The 22,847-nt window shown below is 48.1% G+C and overlaps 8 protein-coding genes across 8 annotated transcripts; 3 read left to right on the forward strand and 5 right to left on the reverse strand.

Annotated features, from left to right (window-relative positions):
- Positions 1–155: 155 nt before the first annotated feature.
- SCP_0212420 (hypothetical protein) lies at positions 156–1,517 on the forward strand (the record flags this gene model as incomplete). Its single annotated transcript, XM_027755152.1, has 7 exons — positions 156–190; positions 248–323; positions 377–688; positions 741–824; positions 877–1,044; positions 1,097–1,301; positions 1,366–1,517. The coding sequence occupies 7 exons, from the start codon at positions 156–158 to the stop codon at positions 1,515–1,517; spliced, it is 1,032 nt and encodes a 343-aa protein (XP_027610953.1).
- A 912-nt stretch (positions 1,518–2,429) lies between these two features.
- Positions 2,430–4,082, forward strand: SCP_0212430 (hypothetical protein; the record flags this gene model as incomplete). Its single annotated transcript, XM_027755153.1, has 4 exons — positions 2,430–2,810; positions 2,864–3,346; positions 3,401–3,580; positions 3,633–4,082. The coding sequence occupies 4 exons, from the start codon at positions 2,430–2,432 to the stop codon at positions 4,080–4,082; spliced, it is 1,494 nt and encodes a 497-aa protein (XP_027610954.1).
- An 887-nt stretch (positions 4,083–4,969) lies between these two features.
- Positions 4,970–5,887, reverse strand: SCP_0212440 (hypothetical protein; the record flags this gene model as incomplete). Its single annotated transcript, XM_027755154.1, has 3 exons — positions 4,970–5,560; positions 5,614–5,759; positions 5,818–5,887. The coding sequence occupies 3 exons, from the start codon at positions 5,885–5,887 to the stop codon at positions 4,970–4,972; spliced, it is 807 nt and encodes a 268-aa protein (XP_027610955.1).
- A 113-nt stretch (positions 5,888–6,000) lies between these two features.
- Positions 6,001–6,784, reverse strand: SCP_0212450 (hypothetical protein; the record flags this gene model as incomplete). Its single annotated transcript, XM_027755155.1, has 3 exons — positions 6,001–6,233; positions 6,282–6,478; positions 6,525–6,784. The coding sequence occupies 3 exons, from the start codon at positions 6,782–6,784 to the stop codon at positions 6,001–6,003; spliced, it is 690 nt and encodes a 229-aa protein (XP_027610956.1).
- A 4,761-nt stretch (positions 6,785–11,545) lies between these two features.
- Positions 11,546–12,124, reverse strand: SCP_0212460 (hypothetical protein; the record flags this gene model as incomplete). The annotated part of the gene is made up of 4 exons (XM_027755156.1): positions 11,546–11,581; positions 11,634–11,713; positions 11,776–11,869; positions 11,924–12,124. The coding sequence occupies 4 exons, from the start codon at positions 12,122–12,124 to the stop codon at positions 11,546–11,548; spliced, it is 411 nt and encodes a 136-aa protein (XP_027610957.1).
- A 118-nt stretch (positions 12,125–12,242) lies between these two features.
- SCP_0212470 (hypothetical protein) lies at positions 12,243–14,841 on the reverse strand (the record flags this gene model as incomplete). Its single annotated transcript, XM_027755157.1, has 6 exons — positions 12,243–12,640; positions 12,748–12,816; positions 12,868–13,245; positions 14,236–14,331; positions 14,395–14,659; positions 14,716–14,841. The coding sequence occupies 6 exons, from the start codon at positions 14,839–14,841 to the stop codon at positions 12,243–12,245; spliced, it is 1,332 nt and encodes a 443-aa protein (XP_027610958.1).
- A 4,559-nt stretch (positions 14,842–19,400) lies between these two features.
- On the reverse strand, positions 19,401–19,650 carry SCP_0212480 (hypothetical protein; the record flags this gene model as incomplete). The annotated part of the gene is made up of 2 exons (XM_027755158.1): positions 19,401–19,566; positions 19,631–19,650. 2 exons carry the CDS (start codon positions 19,648–19,650, stop codon positions 19,401–19,403), a joined length of 186 nt encoding a protein of 61 aa, XP_027610959.1.
- A 417-nt stretch (positions 19,651–20,067) lies between these two features.
- Positions 20,068–21,416, forward strand: SCP_0212490 (hypothetical protein; the record flags this gene model as incomplete). Its single annotated transcript, XM_027755159.1, has 7 exons — positions 20,068–20,102; positions 20,154–20,229; positions 20,284–20,595; positions 20,648–20,731; positions 20,785–20,952; positions 21,005–21,209; positions 21,274–21,416. The coding sequence occupies 7 exons, from the start codon at positions 20,068–20,070 to the stop codon at positions 21,414–21,416; spliced, it is 1,023 nt and encodes a 340-aa protein (XP_027610960.1).
- Between the last annotated feature and the right edge of the window lie 1,431 nt (positions 21,417–22,847).

The raw sequence follows: 22,847 nt of genomic DNA on the forward strand, positions 1-22,847 counted from the left end.
TCGGGCAGTTGACCAACCACTTCATCCTCTCCCGTCGCATGCACACATGATTCAGAACGTCGGGTGTCCGGTGCCAACACTGCCGTCACGCCACAGGGTTTCTGCTACTTAGTACCGCACCTCTGTGACGGCTTCACCAATTCGTCTCTCTTGCGATGGCAATAGGAAAAGTTCCAGTGGTCTTGTACCAGTGAGTGTATAAGTTACTCGCTCTTTCTTATTGCGACCAGGGTAAATGGCGCAACAGTTATGAAGCCTCCCCATTCTCTACCAAGATCAAGAACATACTCGCTCTCAAGGGCATCCCGCACAGCAGGGTAGATGTGAGTGCCAGTGATCCGTATCTGCCTACCATGTCCGAACGAGTTCCCTACAGGTCGCTCTCGCACCTCCCCGCCCGGAGCTCTCGACGCTGCTTGGGCTACCCTACCGACGCATTCCCGTCCTCGCGATCGGGAGCGACGTGTATTGCGATACCAGCCTCATCGCGTCAGTGCTCGAGCGCCGATTCCCACCCTCTGAAGGCTACCATACCTTATTTCCCAAGAGGAAGGGAGGGCAGCGTGCGGATACGGGGCTGGTAAAGGCGCTGTCTATGTACTACGTGGACAGAGTTCTGTTCCAGCTGGCCGCGGACAGTCTTCCTTACACCCGGTTCCCCAAGCCCCTTCTGGAGGATCGAAATGTGGTATGTCCGAACTTTTGTGTTTAGGTGCATCTATCATTAATCATATCTGCAGTTCTTCAGCCCCACGAAGCCGTTTGACCTGACACAGATGACTGCTCGTCAACCTGAGGTGAAGAGCGCCATATCCTCCCACCTAGTAAGCTACATAATTAAGTTGCAATGCGCTAGATCTCATCCCAGCCTTGAAGACTCTCATTGAGGAGCAGCTTGCGGATGGTCGCGAATGGCTCCTCGATACAGAGGCTCCCGGCTTAGCTGACATATCCGTCCATTTTGTTGTCGCATGGTTGCAACACCGCCAATTCAGAGCTCTTCACGACGTGCTTGATGCACAAAAGTACCCCAAGAGTCTCGCAGTAAGCCGCTTGTACCCGCCCGCTTGTCTATTTCTGACGCCCCACATGACAGTGGCTGTCCACTGTAACTGCGTACATTGACGGCAGACAGAAGACGGGCGCGTCTGCGTTCGAGGATATTACGGGTGAACAGGCCGCAAAACTGATTGGCTCATCACCCTGCGAGGATGTGAGCGCTGTCGGATTCGACGACGTTGAGGCCGCACGCTTGGACGTGAAGCTGGGCGAGGACGTCTCGGTAGAACCACAGGACAGCGGTGCGTGAAATACTCGCACATTTTCTGCCTGCGTTGGATTGACATACCATTGCCCGTCCTGCAGGGAAAGTTCCTAGCGTTGGTAAGCTTATCGCGCTGAACCGCGAAGAGGCTGTAATCGAAACCCGCGGGTCGACGGGTGATGTCATTCGTTGTCACTTCCCGAGACTCAACTTCTCCATCAAGGCGCTCCAGAAAGTGGACGCGAAGTTGTGACGCGCTGTGCGAAATAGGTCAGAGTCAGGCTCCTAAAACCAGCCGTCGCTATAGCGTTCTCGCTCCTTTATCCTACGTTCATGTTTTAGGAGATCATGTGACAAATGTTTTATGAGACTTACCTGATTGAGCGAATCTTACTGTAAAAGGATAGCCGAACAAGAGGAGGAGAACGCTATAGGACGGCTGGCCAAACTGGTCATCCGAGGATACGCCGAGCGCGCACACCCAGCATTTCTCGCAGGAAATCTCGAATAAACCCTAGCATGGGTCCTGTTTTCTGCGATGCTGTCAACCCAAATTCGGCGTTCGCATAGGGCACCATCGCGCAGTGTCGCAGAATACAAGGTGCAATGTTGTTGATTTGAGGCAAGCACTACCCAAAATTGATAGATCACTATGTTGTCTAATCCACAGGAACTGACACAGCACAATGCTCCGGATTCTGACACCGGCAGATTCCGAGAGAAATGTCAGATTTTAGAACATTTTCCCAACATTGTGCCTCAGATACCCTCTGCAGAGAATCTACTTCCGATTACAAGTTTTTGCAGCATTGTTCCATCATTCTACTGAACATTTCTGCTCACATTTTATCACATTCTCTCCGGCCGCGCTGGGTGCCACCGTGCAGCCTTCCCTCACCTCCTCCTTGCCGTCCCTCGTCCGCCCATATTAACAGTCTCCCGCGGTGTGAAAAGCAGTAATCCATGCGCCGAAATGATGTATTAGGATAGATTAATGATAATGAAATGATCAGTATCCGCGTGCGCTCGCATTGTACAGTTGATGAACAAGAAGCTCGAGTCAAGCGCGCAGAGAGACACTGCATCGATGAGAGCACCTGAATCTGTGTCCGCTGCTCAGCGTCATACATGCCCTCAACCTTCACGGTACTAGTACTTTCTTGCCATGGAGGATGCGAACACCACCGAGAATGGCATGGTGGCGAGGAAACAGAAGACGGCGATGCTTGTGGTGCAGGTGTCTGATCACCAGATGCGCATTGAAGTTCTGGAGGGTGAAAAAGAGCTGTTGAGGATGGAGATGGAGAGCTTCAAGACAGTTGCAGAGACGTACGAAAAGCGCCTCGAGACCGCAATTGATCAGCTTGATAAACAGGCCAGGCTCATTGGCGGACTGCAAGACTTGGCATCAGAGCTGCAGGACCGCTTGGAGGCCACCAAGGAGGCCTCGAGTGAAGGGGAGGATGAGTTGGATGAAGGTTTTGACAAGAAGGAGAAGATGAGAATTGCAGCCAGTGCCGCAGCGTTGAGAGATGCGTCCTACCGAGTGAGTCAGCCCCTGGTGATGTTCACAAAGAGGTACTCACATGAAAGTCTCAGGAGCTCGTTTGGCAGGCTTTCCAGACGCGCATGGGTGTTCCGAACCTTAAACCGCGCACTCTTCCATTCTGGCCGAAGGATGGAGAGTCTATGCCAGTTGATCCTGCAACCAAGACCGACTTGATGCGCTTTCGATGGGATCAGCCTTGGGACGCCGCTGGAAACTACAAGAACATTAGGACACTGGTCACGATGATCATCAAACAAGGAGCGGAACTTGTACCTGGCGCGGCCAAGCCCATTCGAGATCTTCTCAAATCTGATGCTGAGGAGAGCGTGAAGAAGAAATTCCGTGCACTGCAAAAAGCTCTTCGTGATGAAAAGCTGATCGGTGCACGTGGTCGTTCAGTAATGGTTCAGCGGGATATGAATGCGATGGCGTACGAGGATAATGATTCCGCAGAGGCTGGTGGAAATGGCGCTGTGAAAGACATGCCCATTACAGCGAAGAAGTCAACACGTACTACCAGCCGTGCGAAAGGGGTAAGTCTGTCTGCAGTTCTGAGTAACGAAGGCATGGGCTTACATATGTTATAGAAGCTTCAAGTGCACATCCGTAAGCGTACCAACTTGCCCAAGGAATCCAAGTGGCGTGATCCAAAGTACGATGCAGCGTTCACCATGAACCTGATGTCTGATGACGAGGACCAGGTGGATGAGAAGGGTGAATTCACGGGGAAATATATCTCAAAGGCCCCTGCTTACCGAAGCCAAGAGGTGTGCATATTATTTTCTTCTGCAAGCACGGAGAGAATGACTTGTATACCAGTTAATCAACCTGTTTCGGGCGGTTGATGCAGCTCAAGACCCGAAGCCACCGAACAGATATATTCCTCGTATGAAGGCTGCCGAGACCATTGATGAGCCGCCGAAGGTGTCAAGAGACCTCAAGAATAAGGCACGGCACTGGATGATTGACCAAGCTTGGTTAGCCCTCGAGAATAACAAGCAATATGATGTGGAGAGCCGCATCGTGAACAACGGTCATCTTTGGGGGGACGAAGAGGACCCTCAGGATATCACTGAGAAGCAGAAGCGCATGCAAGAGGCGAAGGCAGAGATCACCTCGAACAAAAAGGCACGCTTGGCAGAGAGTGCAGGCAACAAGGGTAAGGGATCATCAAAGAAGAAGATTGTGAAGAAGATCAAGACCGTGAAGGAGAAAGAGAAAGAGGTAGCTGCCGAGGATGATGATTCTGATGATTTGTACTTCGGGTAGCAGCTTGCAGCCCACTGTCCCGAAGTTCTGCATTCTTGGCATGTGCATACTGTTCTAATCATCTTCCTCGTCGAGAAGCTCTTCAGGCTCATTTTCCATCTTGTTCCATAGTTAGTATAGTTCAGCGGCGCTGTAGGTAGACGTACATGGTCGAATGAAACTGAGACCCATAGTTCTTGTGCCAAATGTTCAGATCGGACTGGGATCAAGGTGAGAGGAGCATCGAGGGCCGTAGCAGGCACAATTTTGTAAGGTCCGAGGCGATTGGCATACGAGACGTGAATTCCGAGCAAATTGGAGCTAGAGTGGGAGTTATACATCAGCGTGAGGTATATCTGATTGTGTGTGAGAGCGCAGACTGCGTACTAAGTTTGCCATGGGAATGTTGGAATATTCTCATCAGAGACCATGCAGCGGATGACAGCGCATACATGCGGCGATTTCTCCGCAACCTTGATGCCGAGTAGTGCTGCAATCTCCACAGGTACACGCTCACCTGACTCTCCACTAGGATCTATGATGAAGACATATTGATCAGCTTTTGTGCACTTGTTAGAGGTCGATCCGTAGCGTATCCCATCTTTCCGAATGTACGTGAGGGGTTGCGCGACTTGAGATGCAATGAAAGCAACTCCATCCTCTAGCGACAGATCGTCAATGAGATGGAGTTCAGGATATAGCAGTTGGGAGTACTTGAGAGCAAGGCAGTATATTCCTCCAGCCCCAGGCGCCAGGAATTCACAAAGATTGATAGGCTTCCCGAGCACACGGGGGAGTTTGACGTGATCTACAGGAAGAAAGATTCATGTGGTATATTGGTTATGAATATAACACCTACCTGTTGTAGCCTCACTGTGATATATGGCAAGTTCCGTCATCATTCCACCTCACTGACTGTGCCCTTCTGACTTGATTACTCTCTCGACGTACTCGCGTTCTTTTGAATGAGCTTCGGGAGGTAGTGCCAGGAGATACTCATAGATGAGATGGCACTGTACCCAGTGCCACATGAGAGTTAGCTCCATGCATCCCCCGTCATGACCGTTAGTATTCACTCGCTCAAACATTCCGTTAAACTGTTCAAAGGCAAAGAGCCACCAACCGTAGACAGGCCCAAATAATTTGATGAATTTTGCGAAGTGAGTCGACAGATGGTTGTTGATTGTAAGGTCGACACCGAGCTCCTGCATCTTGCGGTTGTACTGTGTCAGGAAGTCTTGACCAATTTGAGCCTGCGACATAGAGATCTTGCACGAGGCTAGTATACGGACACCTGCACAAAGAAGAAGAATTGCGAAGTAGATGCTCTTGCAATTACGAGAATGTGTAGGTCGTGTCTTCGCATTTGGAGGAATAGGTGGGGTGACATTTGATATGCGGTCATGTTCATCTTTCCAGCACACCCAGAGTAGGATTGGCATGATGGTAAGAAGCCGGTGCCATTCATCAGCCTTCTTCAATGATTGATTCTCGCCAAGCTGCAATAATGAGTGGCTTACTGGCTTGTGAATATCAGATATGTGTTACGCACGTTCTTTGGAAGCCGAGTGACATGACTCAGCCATCGCACTGAGTTCACTGTGTCCTCAAACTTCTGTTTGGGGGAATCATCACCTCCGATACCGGAGAACATGTAACCCTTGAAGAGAAGGTCAAGATATAGATGTGCAATAATTCCTAGAGTCCATAAACATGGTATTTTGAGCATAGAATGCATGAGTCTATTGTTACGCACCTAAGAATACTGCATGCAGGAAGTCCAAGACAGTCTGCGAGGATGGCAGCCAGCCTGCGAGCAGATTCATGATGCTCCAGCGCACGCCATGGTCGCGCAATATGGCGCTTTCCCGGTGAACGCTCACTCCTCTCGCGGAGAATGCATGCTTGAGCAATTTGTAGTCATCCTTCTCCAGTCAACCTAGAAGTACATCAGCGCTTGAAACACAACTAACACAAAGGGCAAACTATTGTCGTAGCCACTGGACTTGTTGATATCCAGTATATTGATCCCGCAGTACAAGCAAGGGTGAAAATCATGGTTATGCGATGCTGTGCTGCTGATCTTGCGTGCCGCGGGTGTGTCGCAGTTATCACAGAGGAAGTCGGCATACACCGTGGCTGCATCATCATCGTGCACATTCATTTCAATGCCTACGAGATTATTAGCAAATTTATATCATTTTTATAACCGGATCTCACCTTTGTGCAGTTCAATCATTTCCTTGATACCGGGCTCAAGTGCGTGGTTAAGCTGTTGCTGATTAGGCTCGCCTGGACCTGGAAGTACTGCAAGGCAAATTACGTTAAGTTGAAGGTACCGTTGGTCGCGTGGAAGATTATTAAGGGCGAGGTATATTGGGCCAGTCGAGTGAGGACGGCCAGAGAGTAAGCCAAACCTATGCGGGATTAATTCTACATCGGAACAGTAGTTATGGTACTTACCAGTCGAAGTTCATAGAAAGAGCTAGTCCGTAGCGATGGCTTGTAAGCTTCACTGGTTCTTGATGGTCTTCTCGAGGACGATCACGAACAGTACTGGCAGAGTTAATTTCTCTGATTGTCCCGGTTGTCAGCCTAAAGAGCATATCACCGTCATAGATATCCTCCATCATGAAGTCTTCATCGCGATTGTGCCCAGGCTGATCATTGCGAAAGTCACGCAATTCATGCAATGACTTGGCAAACCCAGGACGCATCATCATGCGTCGCAGCGACTCGATAATAGACACCTGTGGACTGATTTTGATTGCCTGCCGCCGAGTTTTGCCCTTTGAGTCGAGTGATTCAAGATAAAGTGAACCGGAGCAGCCAAGAACTGTACAGCACCAGGAAAACCCAACTTTCTCTTATGGACTTATTTAGACTTTTGGGTCTGAGAACCCTTATTTAAGGCCATAAGTGTTCAAATAAGTCGAATTTCAGACACTCAGGGAATATGCCTTAGGCCCTTTTTGTCCTTATGTCCTTAAATAAGGACCATAAGTCCATTTAAGTTATTTAAGTGTCTTTTTAAGGAAAAGTGGGGTTTTCCTGATGAGGCAGGTGACTCAAGCTCTTTTAGTTCCCTCGGAGTATGGTGCTTCCAGCAAACTGGACAAATTGCATACTGAATAATCCAAGCATCAGGATCAATGCTGAGGCGTCGTCTAGCAGTTGCCAGAGTGCGTGCAGGTTGAGGCCTGAGGGGTAGCTGGCCTGCTTAGACTGACAGACAGTCCAATGTGTTGTTCAGCTGCTCGGTTGCGGCGTTCCACGTGAGATTTTGGTAGGTGTTACCCATGACAGCATGAAGATAGGCCATCCGAATGTAGGACTCCTCGCTAAAGGCCGGAATAATGACAGAGGGTTCGTCGTCATTATTGTCATGCTCTGAGCCTGGGATGGCAATGTCTGGTGGCAGCACTTCATGATAGTCATCAGGTTCAAGCCCTGGTGCAGGTGGAGGATCAACATATGGAGAAGGCGAGCGAGAAGGATTCCTAGACGGCTGAGAGTCCGGTTCCACATCCTGTGGCTAAAAGTCGTCAAAGCTCTCAAAGTCATCTTCAGCAGGGATGGCAAGGTCACGCTCAACCCCTTGACCTTTGACGGGGTCAGTGACCTTGACGGGGTCCGACCCCCAGGGTCACGGAGGTCAGCGCGTCAAGGCGTGACTGACACGGCTCGGCAGCTTCGGCAGCGACTAAACGCTTGGTGCTTAACACTGGCGATGCAGTGTCTAACTTACTGTGTAGCACAACATATATTTATTCCTTCCCTCTGGCACTATGTGCATGCTTTCTGGTATGTCACTCAGTCCGGAAGGGTTTCTAAAGAAGGCCAAAACTGGATGAATAAGTAGTCAATCCAAGGATGTGGTGTGTCTGCTGTATGGCTATGAAACTTCATGAGATATGCATGCAGGCCCTGGGGCTGGATGCTGTCATGGATGCAAGTCTCCCGGACACATGACCTTCAGAGGAATTTGAGGAGTAGCATAAATAGTCCTGTAGCCCTTAGTCTCCCAAAGCCAGACTACAAAATCAGTCCTATGAGAGGTTGGAAGGACGGTATGTAGCCCTTGAATGACTCGGAGAACGGGTTGTATAATATATCAAGATAGCCCACCATGACAATTTGTAGGTGACGGGATTCAAGCTAATTTTGTCTACTTTTTCGAGACGACAAGATCTATTCTACGAATGAACCAGTTTCGTACGAAATATATGTTGCGTGCCATTGAGTTGTGCGCGCGCGTCGGTCACGCGGTGACCCTTGACCTTTTTGACCTTTCGGGGTCGGACGGGTCATGACCTCTGGCTTGACGGGGTCAGACCCCGTCACTGCCATCCCTGATCTTCAGCACCATGTGGGCCAGGATGAACAGCCCCGTTGTCACACACCAAAAGTGTTTGGCTTGTGAACATGTAACCACCGGTGAAGCGCTCGACGAAGAAGTCATGTGACTAAGACGGAACCCGAGAACGTTTGGCCAAGCATGTCACCTGATGCTCACATTATGCTATTGGATGGGAAAAACTCGGAAAGTGCTTTCTCCCTACTTCTCCCTGCTCGCTTTATGCTATTGGACACGGAGGTCCCAAGAGTTTTGTCTTCCCTGTTTCTCCCTGCTCACTTTATGCTATTGGACACAAAGGTCCTAAGACATTTTTCCTTCCTACTTTCCCCTTTGATCATGTGATGCTCTTATTTTGCTATTGGCCAATCTGCCATGTAACACTACTATGTAACGGTCACAACAGGTGACACCCAAGGGGTATAAAAGGACCCCCGAGGCGCCCCGACCCTCAGTTCTTCTCTCCCCACTTGTAGCCCCCTATAAGTGAAGAGTTCTCCCTCCGCTTGTAGCTTACCCTACAAAGTGATAAACCAAAAGAATAGGAGTTTGTTCCACTCCTCCCAGTAACATTGTTACTCGTAATCAAAAGGATCCCGATGAAGTCAGTTCAGCGCAGGCAGTGAGTTATTATGAAACACAACTACTGCACTCTCGTATCGTTTCTGTTGAGTAGTCTAGCACACGGTTGCTAGATACTCAACCCATTCTCGGAAAGTTCTCGGACAACATGTAGGAAAGTTATCAGCCAGGCACATCGTATTCGGACACACGTACTCGGTAAAAGCCCTGCACACAGTTGTAGGCACTCAGATAGGAACACAGAAGACTCGGTAAGCCCTGCACATGGTTGTAGGCACACTGTTAAGAAGACAATGAAGACTCGGTAAGCCCTGCACACAGTTGTAGGCACATGGATAAAAGAGAACACAGAAGAATCAGCATCGTATAAGAAGACAGAATGCAAGCCCTTGCACACGGTTGCTAGGCATCTCCCTCTACATTCCCCCATCTGTATTGTGCAGACTCCCATCCCGACTTCAGACAACAAATCACACGTATAGCTCAGGCGTCCCAAACCCATTATCATAAATTTGATATCACCGAACAACTGTGATAGCCCGGCGTACTTTCCCTTTTGCCACACCCGGTGAACCACAGCGAAGTACCACGTACTTGACCTTGGAGTCAAAAGCTCCTCCGGCCAAGGCCCATACGTACCCCGAGTCGACATCGTCATCATGAGTGAGTACAGGCTCAGGCAAACGCGCATCCTCTGGAATCCAATGTTCAGCCTGCCGAGGTTCACTACTGGATCCAGTATCAGCGATGTTGTGGTGTGCTGTAGGCTGCAATGGGGCTGAATTAGGGGTTTGCGAGCTCTCCTGAACAGAAGTGTATGGCCCATAGAGCTTTAGATGCTTCACACAGACCTGCTTTGACTGATACTTGAATCCTAGCAGGTCCAGACTGCAGCGAGCACAGCGACATTGTATGCGAACAGCTGCAGACATCAGTGAGTGTTCTCCTTTAGACTGAGATCCGAGCACCCAGGGAAGACTTGGTAGACACTTGTGTAGCCCTTTTCGCAGAGAGATATAGGTGATTGAAGGACATATAGTCAGGTGGTGGCGGCGCAAGATGGAGTCAGGTGCCAGTGAAGTGCGACACGACTCAGAATGTGACTGTGCCAGTGGGCGCTAATTGACAAGAATCTTATTTTGTCCAAGTCTCGACACTTGGAAAGCATGATGATAGACAATGTATATTTTCTAAGGTTCTGCATGTAGGAATTACTCGGAGGCTTCACAATCGTCATAACCTATGGAGAATCGTGGAAAATCTGGGAACTGCTGACATTTTCCCACGTCCAAAATCTCTGGTGTTGTGCTGTGTGAGACTCAGGTCACCCACAACCTACAATATTTCCCGAGTTCAAGCTGATGCTGTTGCACTACATAGTACTTAATTTTCTGACGTGCACTTACATACAACTCGACAACCAGAGCATTGCGGTCAATTTCCAACAAGTGGCAACAAGAGAGAAAAGCATGCGCAGTACACTGTATGGCTTCCATGTCTCTGCAACACTGCGGGGAGCGCGCGATGGTGCCCTATGCAAACACCAAATTTGGGTTGACAGCATCACAGAAAACAAGACCCATGCTAGGGTTTATTCGAGATTTCCTGTGAGAAATGCTGGGTGTGCGCGCTCGGCGTATCCTCGGATGACCAGTTTGGCCAGCCGTCCTATAGCGTTCTCCTCCTCTTGTTCGGCTATCCTTTTACAGTAAGATTCGCTCAATCAGGTAAGTCTCATAAAACATTTGTCACATGATCTCCTAAAACACGAACATAGGATAAAGGAGCGAGAACGCTATAGCGACGGCTGGTTTTAGGAGCCTGGGTCAGAGTTATACGGTGTCTGGCAGTGGCAGCGTGTAAAGTCGAGGGTTCACATTTAGCCTCAATCCTCTTCCCTTGCGGGGTGTTATCACTTATTCTCTGTGTTGGTCCTTATATTGTCTAAAGGATCGAGCTGTTTTCACTGGCAACTGTATGCAGAACGAGCGATGGCCAACTTCCAACTCGAAATGGACCCGTCCTACAGCCTGCCCTGAGCGAGCAATGTTCCAGAGTACTTCTAGTTTGAGGCGATGTAACACTGCTGTGTGTTACCCCTGCGGCGGAAGCAGATCGCTGACATGAAACAGGACTCTCTGTAAAGATGAGAAGTCCAACTAAGTCATGTAGAGTCATTAAATAGTCGTGTACTAGTCAATTTGGCCAGAATTTTGTGTTTTAGCTACCAGCCTGTGACTATCTTTGTCAGGTTTAGTCTACAAAAAGTCGAGAATTAGTCTGGAGTTGGGGAGCGGTAATGACACTGCAGCCACCAAGTAAAGTCAAACAATAGTCCGTCATAGTCATCCGTAGTCAAATTTCAGTCATAAAGTAGTCAGACTCCAGTCATAAAGAAGTCAAACTCCAGTCACTCTCTTTCATCGAAATAGTCATCAAAGGTCATCAAAAGTCATGAATTTGTCATGCAGAGTTACTACAAATGAGAACAATTTGGCACTAGCGACACAGCAGCGACATGCCCCTCCCCTCCTCACGATGAGGCTCAAACTCTTGAAGTGGCCATCTTCTTAAGCTTGCACTGCGAACCGAAGTGTCAGAAGTAGATGCGAAGAATGGGACTAGTATCATACCTGCTGCACAATGACATCAACTTCTGCCTTAGATGGCTGGGCGATCGCTTCGGCAGACAGAATGATTGATACGAGCTTGTCTGTAAACATGAAAATAAGTGCACCAAGTCATACAGAAGGTAAAAAAATGGAGAATTCTTACCTTTCTTAATGGAGGAACTCTTCTTTCCAAGCTTCATATTGACCGCCAACTTCCGATCGGTGATCCATTCAAACAATTCGTCTCTGTTGAGCGACTATCCAGTGGCACACATCAGTGAAAATAAACGGTAAAGGCTAAATGTACGTACAGTGATATATGCACGCAGGTCAGAATTGCTGTTGGCCATAGGTTTGCCACTACCAGACGAGTTGGAAGGGCATGAATCAGAGTTCATGGACAAACTGGTGTCGGCAGAGGGCTGAGAGACATTGACCAAAGTGGCGGCAGAGGGGGTAAGAGTGGCAGCAGAGGAGTCAGGAATACTGGCGATGGTGTCAGCAGTGGACATGGTGCGTGAGTCCGATGATGTGAAAGCTTTGCCCTTCCCCTTCACAACAGGCTGTAGTGAACATATTTAGAAGCAACACCCACCAAGATAATATAGCACTTACTCCTCCTGTGGCTTTTCAGAGCCTCCAAAGGATTTCAACTGTCGTCTCCAAGTATGCATCACTAAGATACGCGTTCATTTTGATCCCGCTGACAAAACACACATGTCTTGCAACCTTGCACATCTTGATGGCGGCAGCAATTAATCTTCGCGTGGCCTCACTCCCAATGCCATCCCATGAGACAAGTGTGGAGCTGGAGGTCATCAAGCCTGCTGTAAACTGGTAATGGCCCCACACCGTTCCAAGATTGTCTTCCGAGAGGTCGGGTGAGTTAGGATCAGTGTTCTCGATGCGCTCAATGAATGTGATGACTTCTGATGTCGGAGAACCGATGTTGAATACAGGTGTGAGCTTCATGGAATTGAGCAGCTCCAAACCACTTATTAAATCCGGATGGCTACTGGACAAGGCATCTGCAAGCAAATAAATAAACAAACAATAATGATGAACGAAGCGTACCTGTCAAATTTTCGATTGACAGATCGACATTGATGAAGCTGATGCCAACGGCGCTTTTCACCATTAGGCCAGATACCGAAGGAGAGATGACAGAGGCAACGACAGAGGAAGGCGCGGAAGGCAACTTTGGCTATTTACCATGAGGTTTAATAACGCAAAAGGACCATGTAAATTTACTTACCGAGAATATTACCGATTGCACTCAGCTGTGGTTCCAACACAGGCATGGTCACTGGGGCAGACATTAGATTCAGCTGCGGTTCCAATGCAGGCGTGGCCACTGGGCCAGATGATCGGCCCTCTGCATATTGCGATACCACACCCGTGACAGGCTTCTTCTTCGGCTTGCTTGAAGAAGTGGAGTGGACGCGGCACCTCTTGTTGGCAACAGAGACCTGCGAGGCCATCGAGGCAGAGATTTCACTGCGCTCAGATGCACGAGAGTTGGTGGCAGAAGTGCTGACGTGACTAACATCATCGTCGTTATTGTCGAGTTCGGAGTCGGGTTTGTGCTGCTGAAGCAGCATAGGACCAATAATGTACTCTGCCTTCCAATGGTCTGAGCAAAGGGCAAGCAACAGTTGTTGCTTCTCCATCTTTAGCATGGCTGCTTCCCATTCGCAGCCTTGAATACCTTTTTTGTTCACTTTATGTTGCGATACCGACGGTCTCAAGGAGGTGGAAGAGAGAGAAGCTCGTTCTTGACTACGCGTGCAGTCGTCTGAATCACGTGCCACTCTGCACTTGAGATGAGGTCACCATTCTCGTGTTGAATGGCCTGATCTATAGGAATCCGTTCAGGATTAGCTATCGTGATGTGGACATCATCGTCCTTCTTACAATCCTCTTTGTTCCAGAGGACCGTGAATGGATATGTCTTTTTCGGCACAGGAGGAGAGACAATGCTGCTATCTTGTGAGATCGTGCCACCGCAATGCGAAACAGAGTCACTTGGCATAAGTGTCGAAGTACTGTGTAGTGTATAGGTTAATCAGATCAAACGTGAGGGAAAAAGCTTACCTGACAAAACTTGGGGATCAGCTTTTCTTGGACTTTAAGGCCTGCAGCTCTTGTGTCAACTGCTTATTTTCTTGCATAACCTGCATCAATTCAGTCTGTACATCAGATAACTTGACCACCTGAGCACTTGTTCTGCGCAGCTCAGTGTACAAGTCGGCAACGTGGCGATTCTTCATAAGTTCGGAGAGCTCGAGCCCTGCAATGTCATGATCAGTGAAGGACTGATGAAGACTTGCAGATCCAGAAGGCAGAGAGAAGTTAGTAGAGAAATCTGAAAAATTAGAGGGTTGGAACGACATTACTAGGCGGCAAACACAGAGAGCGCCATGTCCGCTGAAGGGACGCAGAGCGCGCTGAGGTGGGAATCACATCCGGGAAGCGGTCTCACATTTTGGAGATACTACAGGGTGCTACACAACCGACCCCTAGTCCGACATTAGTTGGAAGCTGGTTATCGGAGGAGGGAACACTACGAGCCTGAACGCTACTTTCAATTCCTCGACTGTGATCCGCAACTGTCTCAAAGTACCATCCGCCAGCTCGCGTCTACCAGTGATTTCACGCATAACATTGTACAGTTCGCAGGCCGCGTTGCGCAATGTCTCAACCTGAAGGCGCAAGGTTCCTGATGGCGATAAAAAGCTGAGGAACACGACTCCAGGAAAATAGGGACAGGACGACCGTGCACCAATGTCAGGGAGACCATCCGGCGGGTGGCCTAAACCAAAGTCCTCGTGGACAGCAGGGTCGTCATACAGAACGCGGGCAGTCAAACCATGAGGAATGACCGCAGGAAGGTGATCCACAATTCGGGGTATCATCTGACGACCACCTTCTACAGTGCGAGCTGTTGCCAGGTGTATTTTCACCTGGGCCAGGACAGGGATATCACGTGGAAGGGGTAGGATGATCCCCACGCTGGCCGCTTCAGACTGGGCTTGGACCATAAGGACCTCAGGGACATGTGAGGGTCAGACAACAAAGGATCATATGCTCGTGGGGGCCTCACCAGCAGGACGTGCATCTGGACTGCCCATGCTTTCCACAGGATCGGATCGAAGGGCTCGGTAAAGATCTCAATGCGAAGAAGAGCTTCTGCGAGGGTGTATTTGCGAAGGATGATGCTGGCGTCCATGGATGGGAGATTGAGTTTAGGATGGGAGACGCCTCCGAGATGGATGGGTCCTTATTAGGCGCTCGGGCGGGTTCAGTGATGGAAGGTCCCTCAGAATGAGTAGGAGCGTGAGGGGACGGGATTGCGAGATATGGCGTGATGGGCAGTGATTCAGCGGAGCGATTGTTAAGCAGATGCGGGCAGTATCGGAAGGGCAGGAAAGGTCAGGACTAGTTAAGTATGATGGCAGGGAAAAAGGGGAGGGGGAGAACCCACCGTCCCGGAAGGTACGCTTGCGAAAAGACTCGTTTCCCATTCCCATCCCATCCAGTTAGTGCGTCTTTGGGCAGTCTTGTGTTTTATGCATTTTCTGGGCAGTCTTGCATTTCTGCATTTTAGCGTTCTCCTTAGGGCAGTGCGATTTTAGTCCGACGCGTTGTCCAGTGATCATTGCGACTACAGAGATTTTCCTAGCTACGCTTTCGGGCCACCCACCTCATACCTCTGGAATAGACTCTTCTCCCTCGTTGCATCTCAGACCCCACGCGGACTTGATTCCGCTCGTACTCCTCCTTTCCGGCTTGCGACAGAACATCAATCACGTCACTGCAAGATTTGAGTTTTCGAGATTTGTCAGCAATCCAAATTAGGAAATGGACCACGTTGTAACCAGACGGATGCAATGCAGCTATTGGCTGTACCGCTCTCTTGCTCTCTGACTCTTATGACATCTCATTACACTTTTCTGACCAGCTCTACACTCCTGAGACTAAAGACAATATGCTTTGCCAGTGCAGTCAATGCCACCCCGTCAAGGAATGCGGTCCCAAAACTATTTGAAAACATCTCTACAAAGATATTGAAGAGCTTGAACATCTGTTTCACACAGAGGAGTTTCGCGACCATCTTCACACCTGTATTTCTTTGAACACTCAGACACTGTGGAACATATCATCAGAAGCTTCCAGTGAAATATTGCCTGCTTGTATGTTTTTTACTTAGTTATTTGTAAATCTTACAGCTAATATAATTATAGACTCAAATGCTAAGGACAGTTTGAATCCTTGTATGTTTTTTACTTAGTTATTTGTAAATCTTACAGCTAATATAATTATAGACTCAGACAGTTTGAATCCTTGTATGTTTTCTACTTAGTTATTGGTAAATCTTACAGCTAATATAATTATAGCCTCCAATGCTAAGGACAGTTTGAATATAAGTGAGGAGAGAGATCTAGTTGATGAAAATATGGAAGAGGTATATGCTATGGAAGTGGATGAAGATATGGAGGATAATGAGAAGGAAGCTGAGGAAGAAGCCGAGGAAGAGAATAAAAATCTTCTTATATTTCCTTCTCAAATTCAAGAAACTGACTCAAGTGATATAGATTCAGACGATGGTGATACAAGTGGTATATTTCCTCCTCAAATTCAAGAAACTGACTCAAGTGATATAGATTCAGACGATGGTGATACAAGTGGTATATTTCCTCCTCAAATTCAAGAAACTGACTCAAGTAATATAAATTCAGATGATGGTGATACAAGTGGTATCAACTCAAGTGATACTGAGACTCAAGACGATATCGCAGAGCCTGCTCATTTTCAATATCCTCAAGCACGAGTGGATCTTCAGAAAGCTCTCCTGAATAAATATTCCTGTCCCTCGGAGCCTCCTTTCTCTGCATCTCCACCACGGGATTTATCTAGGTCTGAATTTCAATCTCTTCGACATTATATTGCTTGGAAGCTGTCCAATGGAACAGTGAAAGCATATAACTATCATGCAAATGTTTTGGCAGATGCATCCCAAGTGGATATCTTGTCCCTATATTTGGTCCGCAGGCTAGCAATGACCTTAACAGACACCACACCACTGCAAATTGATATGTGTCCACGAAGCTGCATTGCTTATACTGGTCAATTCGAAAAGATGGATACCTGTCCATTTCTTCGAGACAACAAACTCTGTGGAAAGCCACAGTACCGAGCTGCGAAAAAGCCCAGAGCACAGATGCTTTATACCCCATTTACTGCAGTTATCAAGGCCATGTTTGCAAATGTGGAGACCTTAAAATTGCTTGCAGAAGCTTCACAGGTAGGTTTTACTTATATATATATATTTAATATGTTTGAAACTGATTTAGAATTTTCTAGTCTCAAAGGCTCTATTCAGATTTTGCAGATTCCAATGTGCACATCCATCATTATACACAGATGGATCTATTTTGGGATTCACGAGATATTGCATTTGCCTTGTCCACAGATGGTGCTCAGCTCACAATGAAGAAACACTCAAACACATGGATCCTTATCCTGATCTTGCTGAATCTCCCTCCAGAACTGCGCTATAAATCTCATCGCATTCTCATTCCTATGGCTATTCCAGGCACACAAAGTCCAGGAGACATTGAATTCTTTTTGCGACCTCTCTTTGAAGATCTAGCTATGGCAAGTAAGGGCATTTGGATGTGGGATGCCATCGATTCCTCGTATTTTGTTCACCATGCTTTTCTTTGCATGGTCCTTGGAGATATGCTGGGCTCTGCAAAAATGAATGGAATGGCAGGACACTCTGAACTTCATGGTGATCGATTTAGTGAAGTACAGGGTGCACGCTCGAGCCTCAAGAAAGGAGCAAAGGCACAGTACTATCCTATATCACCTCCAGATAATGCAAGATATAATCCCAGTCACACCCCTTTCTATGATCTTGACAATTTACCATTGCGGACTGAAACAAAATATTGGGACACTATTGCAAAGCTTTTGCATGCTATCTTAAAGAGAGAACAAGCTGTGATTACACGAGATACTGGAATTTCTCGTATGCCTCTAGCTGCAGCAAGTCATGCATTCATACTTTCATCCTTCACCTCCAGTATGAAAACCAAATGGCTTTTATATGGGATTTGTGGACTACTTTTAGTTCACCTCAAGATCCAATTCATCTCAGCAAAGAGAAAGCAGCATTATTTGGAACTCTGATCTCAGAAGCAATGTCCTCACTCCCTCCATCATTCTGTGGACCAGTTCGCGATCCTTATTTGAAACGACAAAGCTAGTACAAAATCTACGAATGGATGGCTTTGCTTCATTGGTATATTCTTCCAATTGGATTGGAACTGGGCTTCAATTCTATGGTCCTTTACAATTTTTCCCAATTTGTGGAAATTGTAGAGTTTGCCATGACAATCAGGCCTAGAAGCAATGCCGATATTCACTGGTTTCACAATATGATCAAGACATTTCTGATAGGTTTTCAGACACTATATATTGGAGTCGATCCAGAAAAAATTTCAAGATTTCGGCTATGCATTTTTCAGTTGATTCATCCACATCAAATGGTATGGCTCTATACGCCTTGGCTCACAAGCAACTATGGAAAGAACTATTGGGGAACTTGGTTCAAAAATTCGTTCCAAGAAGGCACCATTTGCAAATTTGGCCAACCTAATTTTGGAAAGACAACTTGTTGAATCCCTTCTTCTATACTATCCTGCACTCGCACCAACTTCGAAACAACCAGACACCAATAAGCTGTTGCTTTTTTCCAAATTTTCAGTGAACAAAAAGGAGCGTAAACCAGGAACAGTATTCTATCAACAATTACAAGCAATCTCAGAGTCACAGCAGATTGCTTTCAATCTTGATGCAATTGTTACAAGATATGGAAAACTACGTGTAGGCAGTCAAGGTGCTGTCTTGAACAGCCATTTGGGTGAGCTTCATCAAGGCAAAATTCCCTCGAGATCTCATCGCTACTTCGAGGGTCATCTGGCTGGAAGTACAGCCCCAATTTTTGGTGAAGCACTTGCATTCTACCAATTCAATGGAGAGGCAATAGCTGTTTATCATCCAATCAATGATATACAGCATCCATTGAAGACTTGGAAGGGGAAGTGGTCTAATGAGATCAAAGTTGCCCCAATTTCAGAAATTGTGGATGTTGTTGGAGTATGGAACTACAAGTCTGTTGTCTATGTGCTTAGAAAGCATCCAGGACTTGATTGGTTGAACCCGGAAGAAAGGGGAGAGGCCAGGGAGGCAGAGGAAGAGGCAGAGGATCTAGAAGAAGGCTTTAACACATTCTAGCAGATCTCTTGACTATTGCAGACTACTGTATGACAAATTTCTTGGCATTTTTTTCTCAATTTGTAAGCTGACAATTTTTGTGACTAGCAGTAGACTATAATGCGACAACGACTGTATACTGTTTGACTACATATGACTTTGTTGGACTTCCCATTTTTACAGAGCAGGACTCTGGACCCCATGCACCACACACGGACGAGCTCGCATTTGTATCCGAGGCACTGCAGGAAACATTGACGAAGGTGAGTATGCGTATTCGATGGTCGTGCACACACTGCACTAGGTCAGTATCATGGTGTCGACACTTCCGAGCCAGAGGAAACTATAGACTACAGCCAGTGAGAATGTTTTTTATACTGCCTTAATGCGGCCAAGGTCAAGCAAACCCTCGGCTGCCATGCCCCTCCAGCAACAGGGTGTGCCTAATAACATCCTGCCCAAGATCCTCAAACTCGAGCATGCGGACATCGAAGTCAAATTGGCCTGTCACAGGTCATAAGGTGTGAACCTACCGTTGTTTGAGTACAGTATGGGGGTGCACCGCAACAGGTTCATTTGATTGAGGGGTGGAGCCCGGCTCAGCTTGTCCGACTTGCCGACTGTGGAGGACACTGCGGGTGGTGCCACTGGGGGTGTTGCGGGTGAGAAGAACCTGGATGTTAATTGTGTACAACATCAACTGTCAGATTTCGATTTACAATTAATGCCGAGCGTACCCAATTGCATCCCCGCCCATAACATCGGTAATTGCTGCACCACGTCCGCTCAGTCGACCGGACGTCTTGAGTCCTGCGCGATACCGAACAATCTGCGGGACGACCACTCCTGTTGGCCTTCGTCTTGGCCTCCTCAAACATTCGCATTCGCAGCCACAGGCCTTGCGGGGGAGTTGGTGGTCGACATGGCTGTCTGCAGAAGAGAACGCCGTGAAAGCCACGCGTATGCTATAGATTAGATTGGCGCCCGTACATGCTTACAGTACGTGTCATCCCGAGTCGGGGCAGCACACGCAACGCGGCAACGGTGACCAACCATCCTCTGTCTGTACACATGATTCAGAACGTCGGGTGTCCGGTGGCAAGACTAGGCCGTCACCCCACCGGAATTCGTACCTACGCCACCTTTGCGACGGCTCCAACACATCTCTTTGACGATGGCAACTGGTAAAGTCCTAGTGGTGCTGTACCAGTGAGTAAACTACTCGCTTTTCTTCATGGCACACGGCCAACGGCACAACAGATATGATGCCTCTCCGTTCTCGACCAAGGTCAAGGACACACTGGCTCTAAAGGGGATCCCGCACAGCAGGGTAGATGTGAGTGTCAATGAACTGTATCTGCCCACTGTGTTTCGAACGAGCTCCCTACAGGTCGCTTTCATGCCTCCCCGTCCGGAGATCTCGACGCTCCTTGGGGTATCCTACCGCCGCATTCCCGTGCTCGCCATTGGAAGCGACGTCTACTGCGATACCGGCCTCATCGCGTCCGCGCTCGAACGCCGATTCCCTCCCTCCGAAGGCTACTATACGCTGTTTCCCAACAGGAAGGGAACGAAGAGCTCGGACGTGGGACTGGTTAAGGCACTGTCTATGTACTATGCGGAGAGAGTTTTGCTCCAGCTGGCCGCGGACAGTTTTCCTTTCAACCAGTTCCCAAAGGCCTTTGTGGAGGATAGAAATGCAGTAGGTTCCAACGTTCCTGCTTAGATGTGTATATCGTTGATCATCTCTGCAGTTCTTCAGCCCTACGAAGCCGATTGACCTAACACAGATGGCCTCTCGTCAACCGGAGGTGAAGAGCGCCATCTCTTCTCATCTGGTAAGCTACGCCAATAAGTTGATAAGCACTGGGGTCTCATTCCAGGCTTGAAGACTCTCGTTGAGGAGCAGCTTGCGGATGGTCGCGAATGGCTCCTCGATACAGAGGCTCCCGGTTTGGCTGACATATCCTTCCATTTTGTTTTTGAGTGGTTGCAAGGCCCGCAATTCAGAGCTCTTCACGACCTGCTCGATGCGCAAAAGTTCCCAAAGAGCCTCGCGGTAAGCCATATGTTGGCGCGCGCTTGTCAATTTCTGATATCCCGCATCGCAGTGGCTGTCCAATATGACTGCGTACATTGACAGCAGACAAAAGACGGGCGCGTCCGCTTTTGAGAATATCACGGGAGAACAAGCCGCTAAGCTGATTGGCTCATCACCCTGCGAGGATGTGAGCATCGTCGGATTTGATAATGTGGAGGCCGCGCACCTGGGCGTGAAGCTGGGCGAGGACGTCTCGATAGAACCACAGGACACTGGTGCGCACAGTCGTCGCGCGATTTCTGCCTTCGTTGCATTAACGTACCTTTATTTGTCTTGCAGGTAAAATACCGACTATCGGTAAGCTTGTCGCGCTGAACCGTGAAGAGGCTGTCATCGAAACCCGCGGGACGACGGGCGCTGTCATTCGTTGTCACTTCCCGAGACTCAACTTTTCCATCAAGAAAGCGCACACGAAGTTGTGACGCGCTGTGCGAAATAGGTCAGAGTTGTAGGGTATGGGACAGCGGACAAAGTCAAGGGTTCACATTTAGCCTGAATATCCTCCCTTGCGGGGTTTCACCACTTGTTCTCTGTGTTGGTCACTACCTTGTCGAGAGCATGGATCTGTTCTTGTATGAAAAACGAGCGATGGTCAACTGCCAACTCGAGATAGACTCGTTCTTCACGCTGTGCTGAGCGATGTAATGTTCCCCGGGTACTCCTACAGTTGCGGACAATCAAACACGGTTAATTTGATAGCGCCTGAACTAGATTTTTCTGAGACAAATGGACTTCAGATTCAGACTCAGGGAGGTTTTAAACCCCCAAAAATGCACTCAGATAGTTTTTCCCACGAAGTTTTTGGATGGCCAAATTTTTGGGCGATTTTTTCGACACTTATAGGCCACTTTGCGGTCGTAGTGAGTACTATTGGCCACCTGCTAGTCACCCGCAACCTCTGATTCATTCAAATGTTGCGAATCCACCCAAAATTCACCCAACCAGCTTCCGTAAGGGATCCTACTGCTACTTACGCATTTGTTCTTACGCCACACGTTTGAGGTGTTCTCACATGTTCGCGCAGATTTCAGCTGAAACTGCCTCTGGCACGAACCCGCTCATCATAGCTAGATTGGCAATGGTCAGAATGCTATCTAAGACAGTAACTTTAAATGACAAATTCCATATTCTAGGTATACTTTGTGCATTTTCTATAGCCATATTTTTGGATGTATATTTTTCATCTGTTTGTGGCATTATGCCCTACTCATTGAAAGGAGTCGATTGCATATTTTTTCGTATTTTTATCTAATTAATTATGGGGTTGGCCAAAATTTTGGGTCCAAAACAGGAAATAATAAGAATTAGTGAAATCGGCTCGTGCAAATCGAGTCTCTGAGTCATAAGCATCACATTTGTGCAGTTTCCGAAAGCTTCCGGCACTGTCCGGACTCTACATAATTGGACTAAAATAGTTACCGCGTTTGATTGTCCGCAACTGTAGATTGAGGCAATGTAACACTGCTTGGGCGCCTGTGTGTTACTACTGCGGCGGAAGCAGATCGTTGTGATGAAACAGTACTGGACCCCATACACCACAGCTCGCGTCTGAGGGACTGCAGGAAACATTGACGAAGGTGAGTATGCACATTTGTAACTTGTTTTATCTGAGAGGTCTATATGATGGTCGTGCACACTGCGCTAGGTCGCCGAAATCATGCACGTTCATGGTGTCGACGCTTCCGAACCAACGGAAATTATAGACTGCAGCGAGGATGGTTTATACCACCCTAAGGCGGTTCAAGCCAAGGTCAAGCAACCCCTCGGCTGGCATGCCCCTCCAGCACCCACAGGGTGTGCCTAATATCCTGCTCAGCCTCAAGATCGATATCCTCAAACTCAAGCACGCGGAC

Source organism: Sparassis crispa (assembly GCF_003851025.1).
Source record: "Sparassis crispa DNA, contig_000001F, whole genome shotgun sequence".
NCBI classification, from domain to species: Eukaryota; Fungi; Basidiomycota; class Agaricomycetes; order Polyporales; family Sparassidaceae; genus Sparassis; species Sparassis crispa.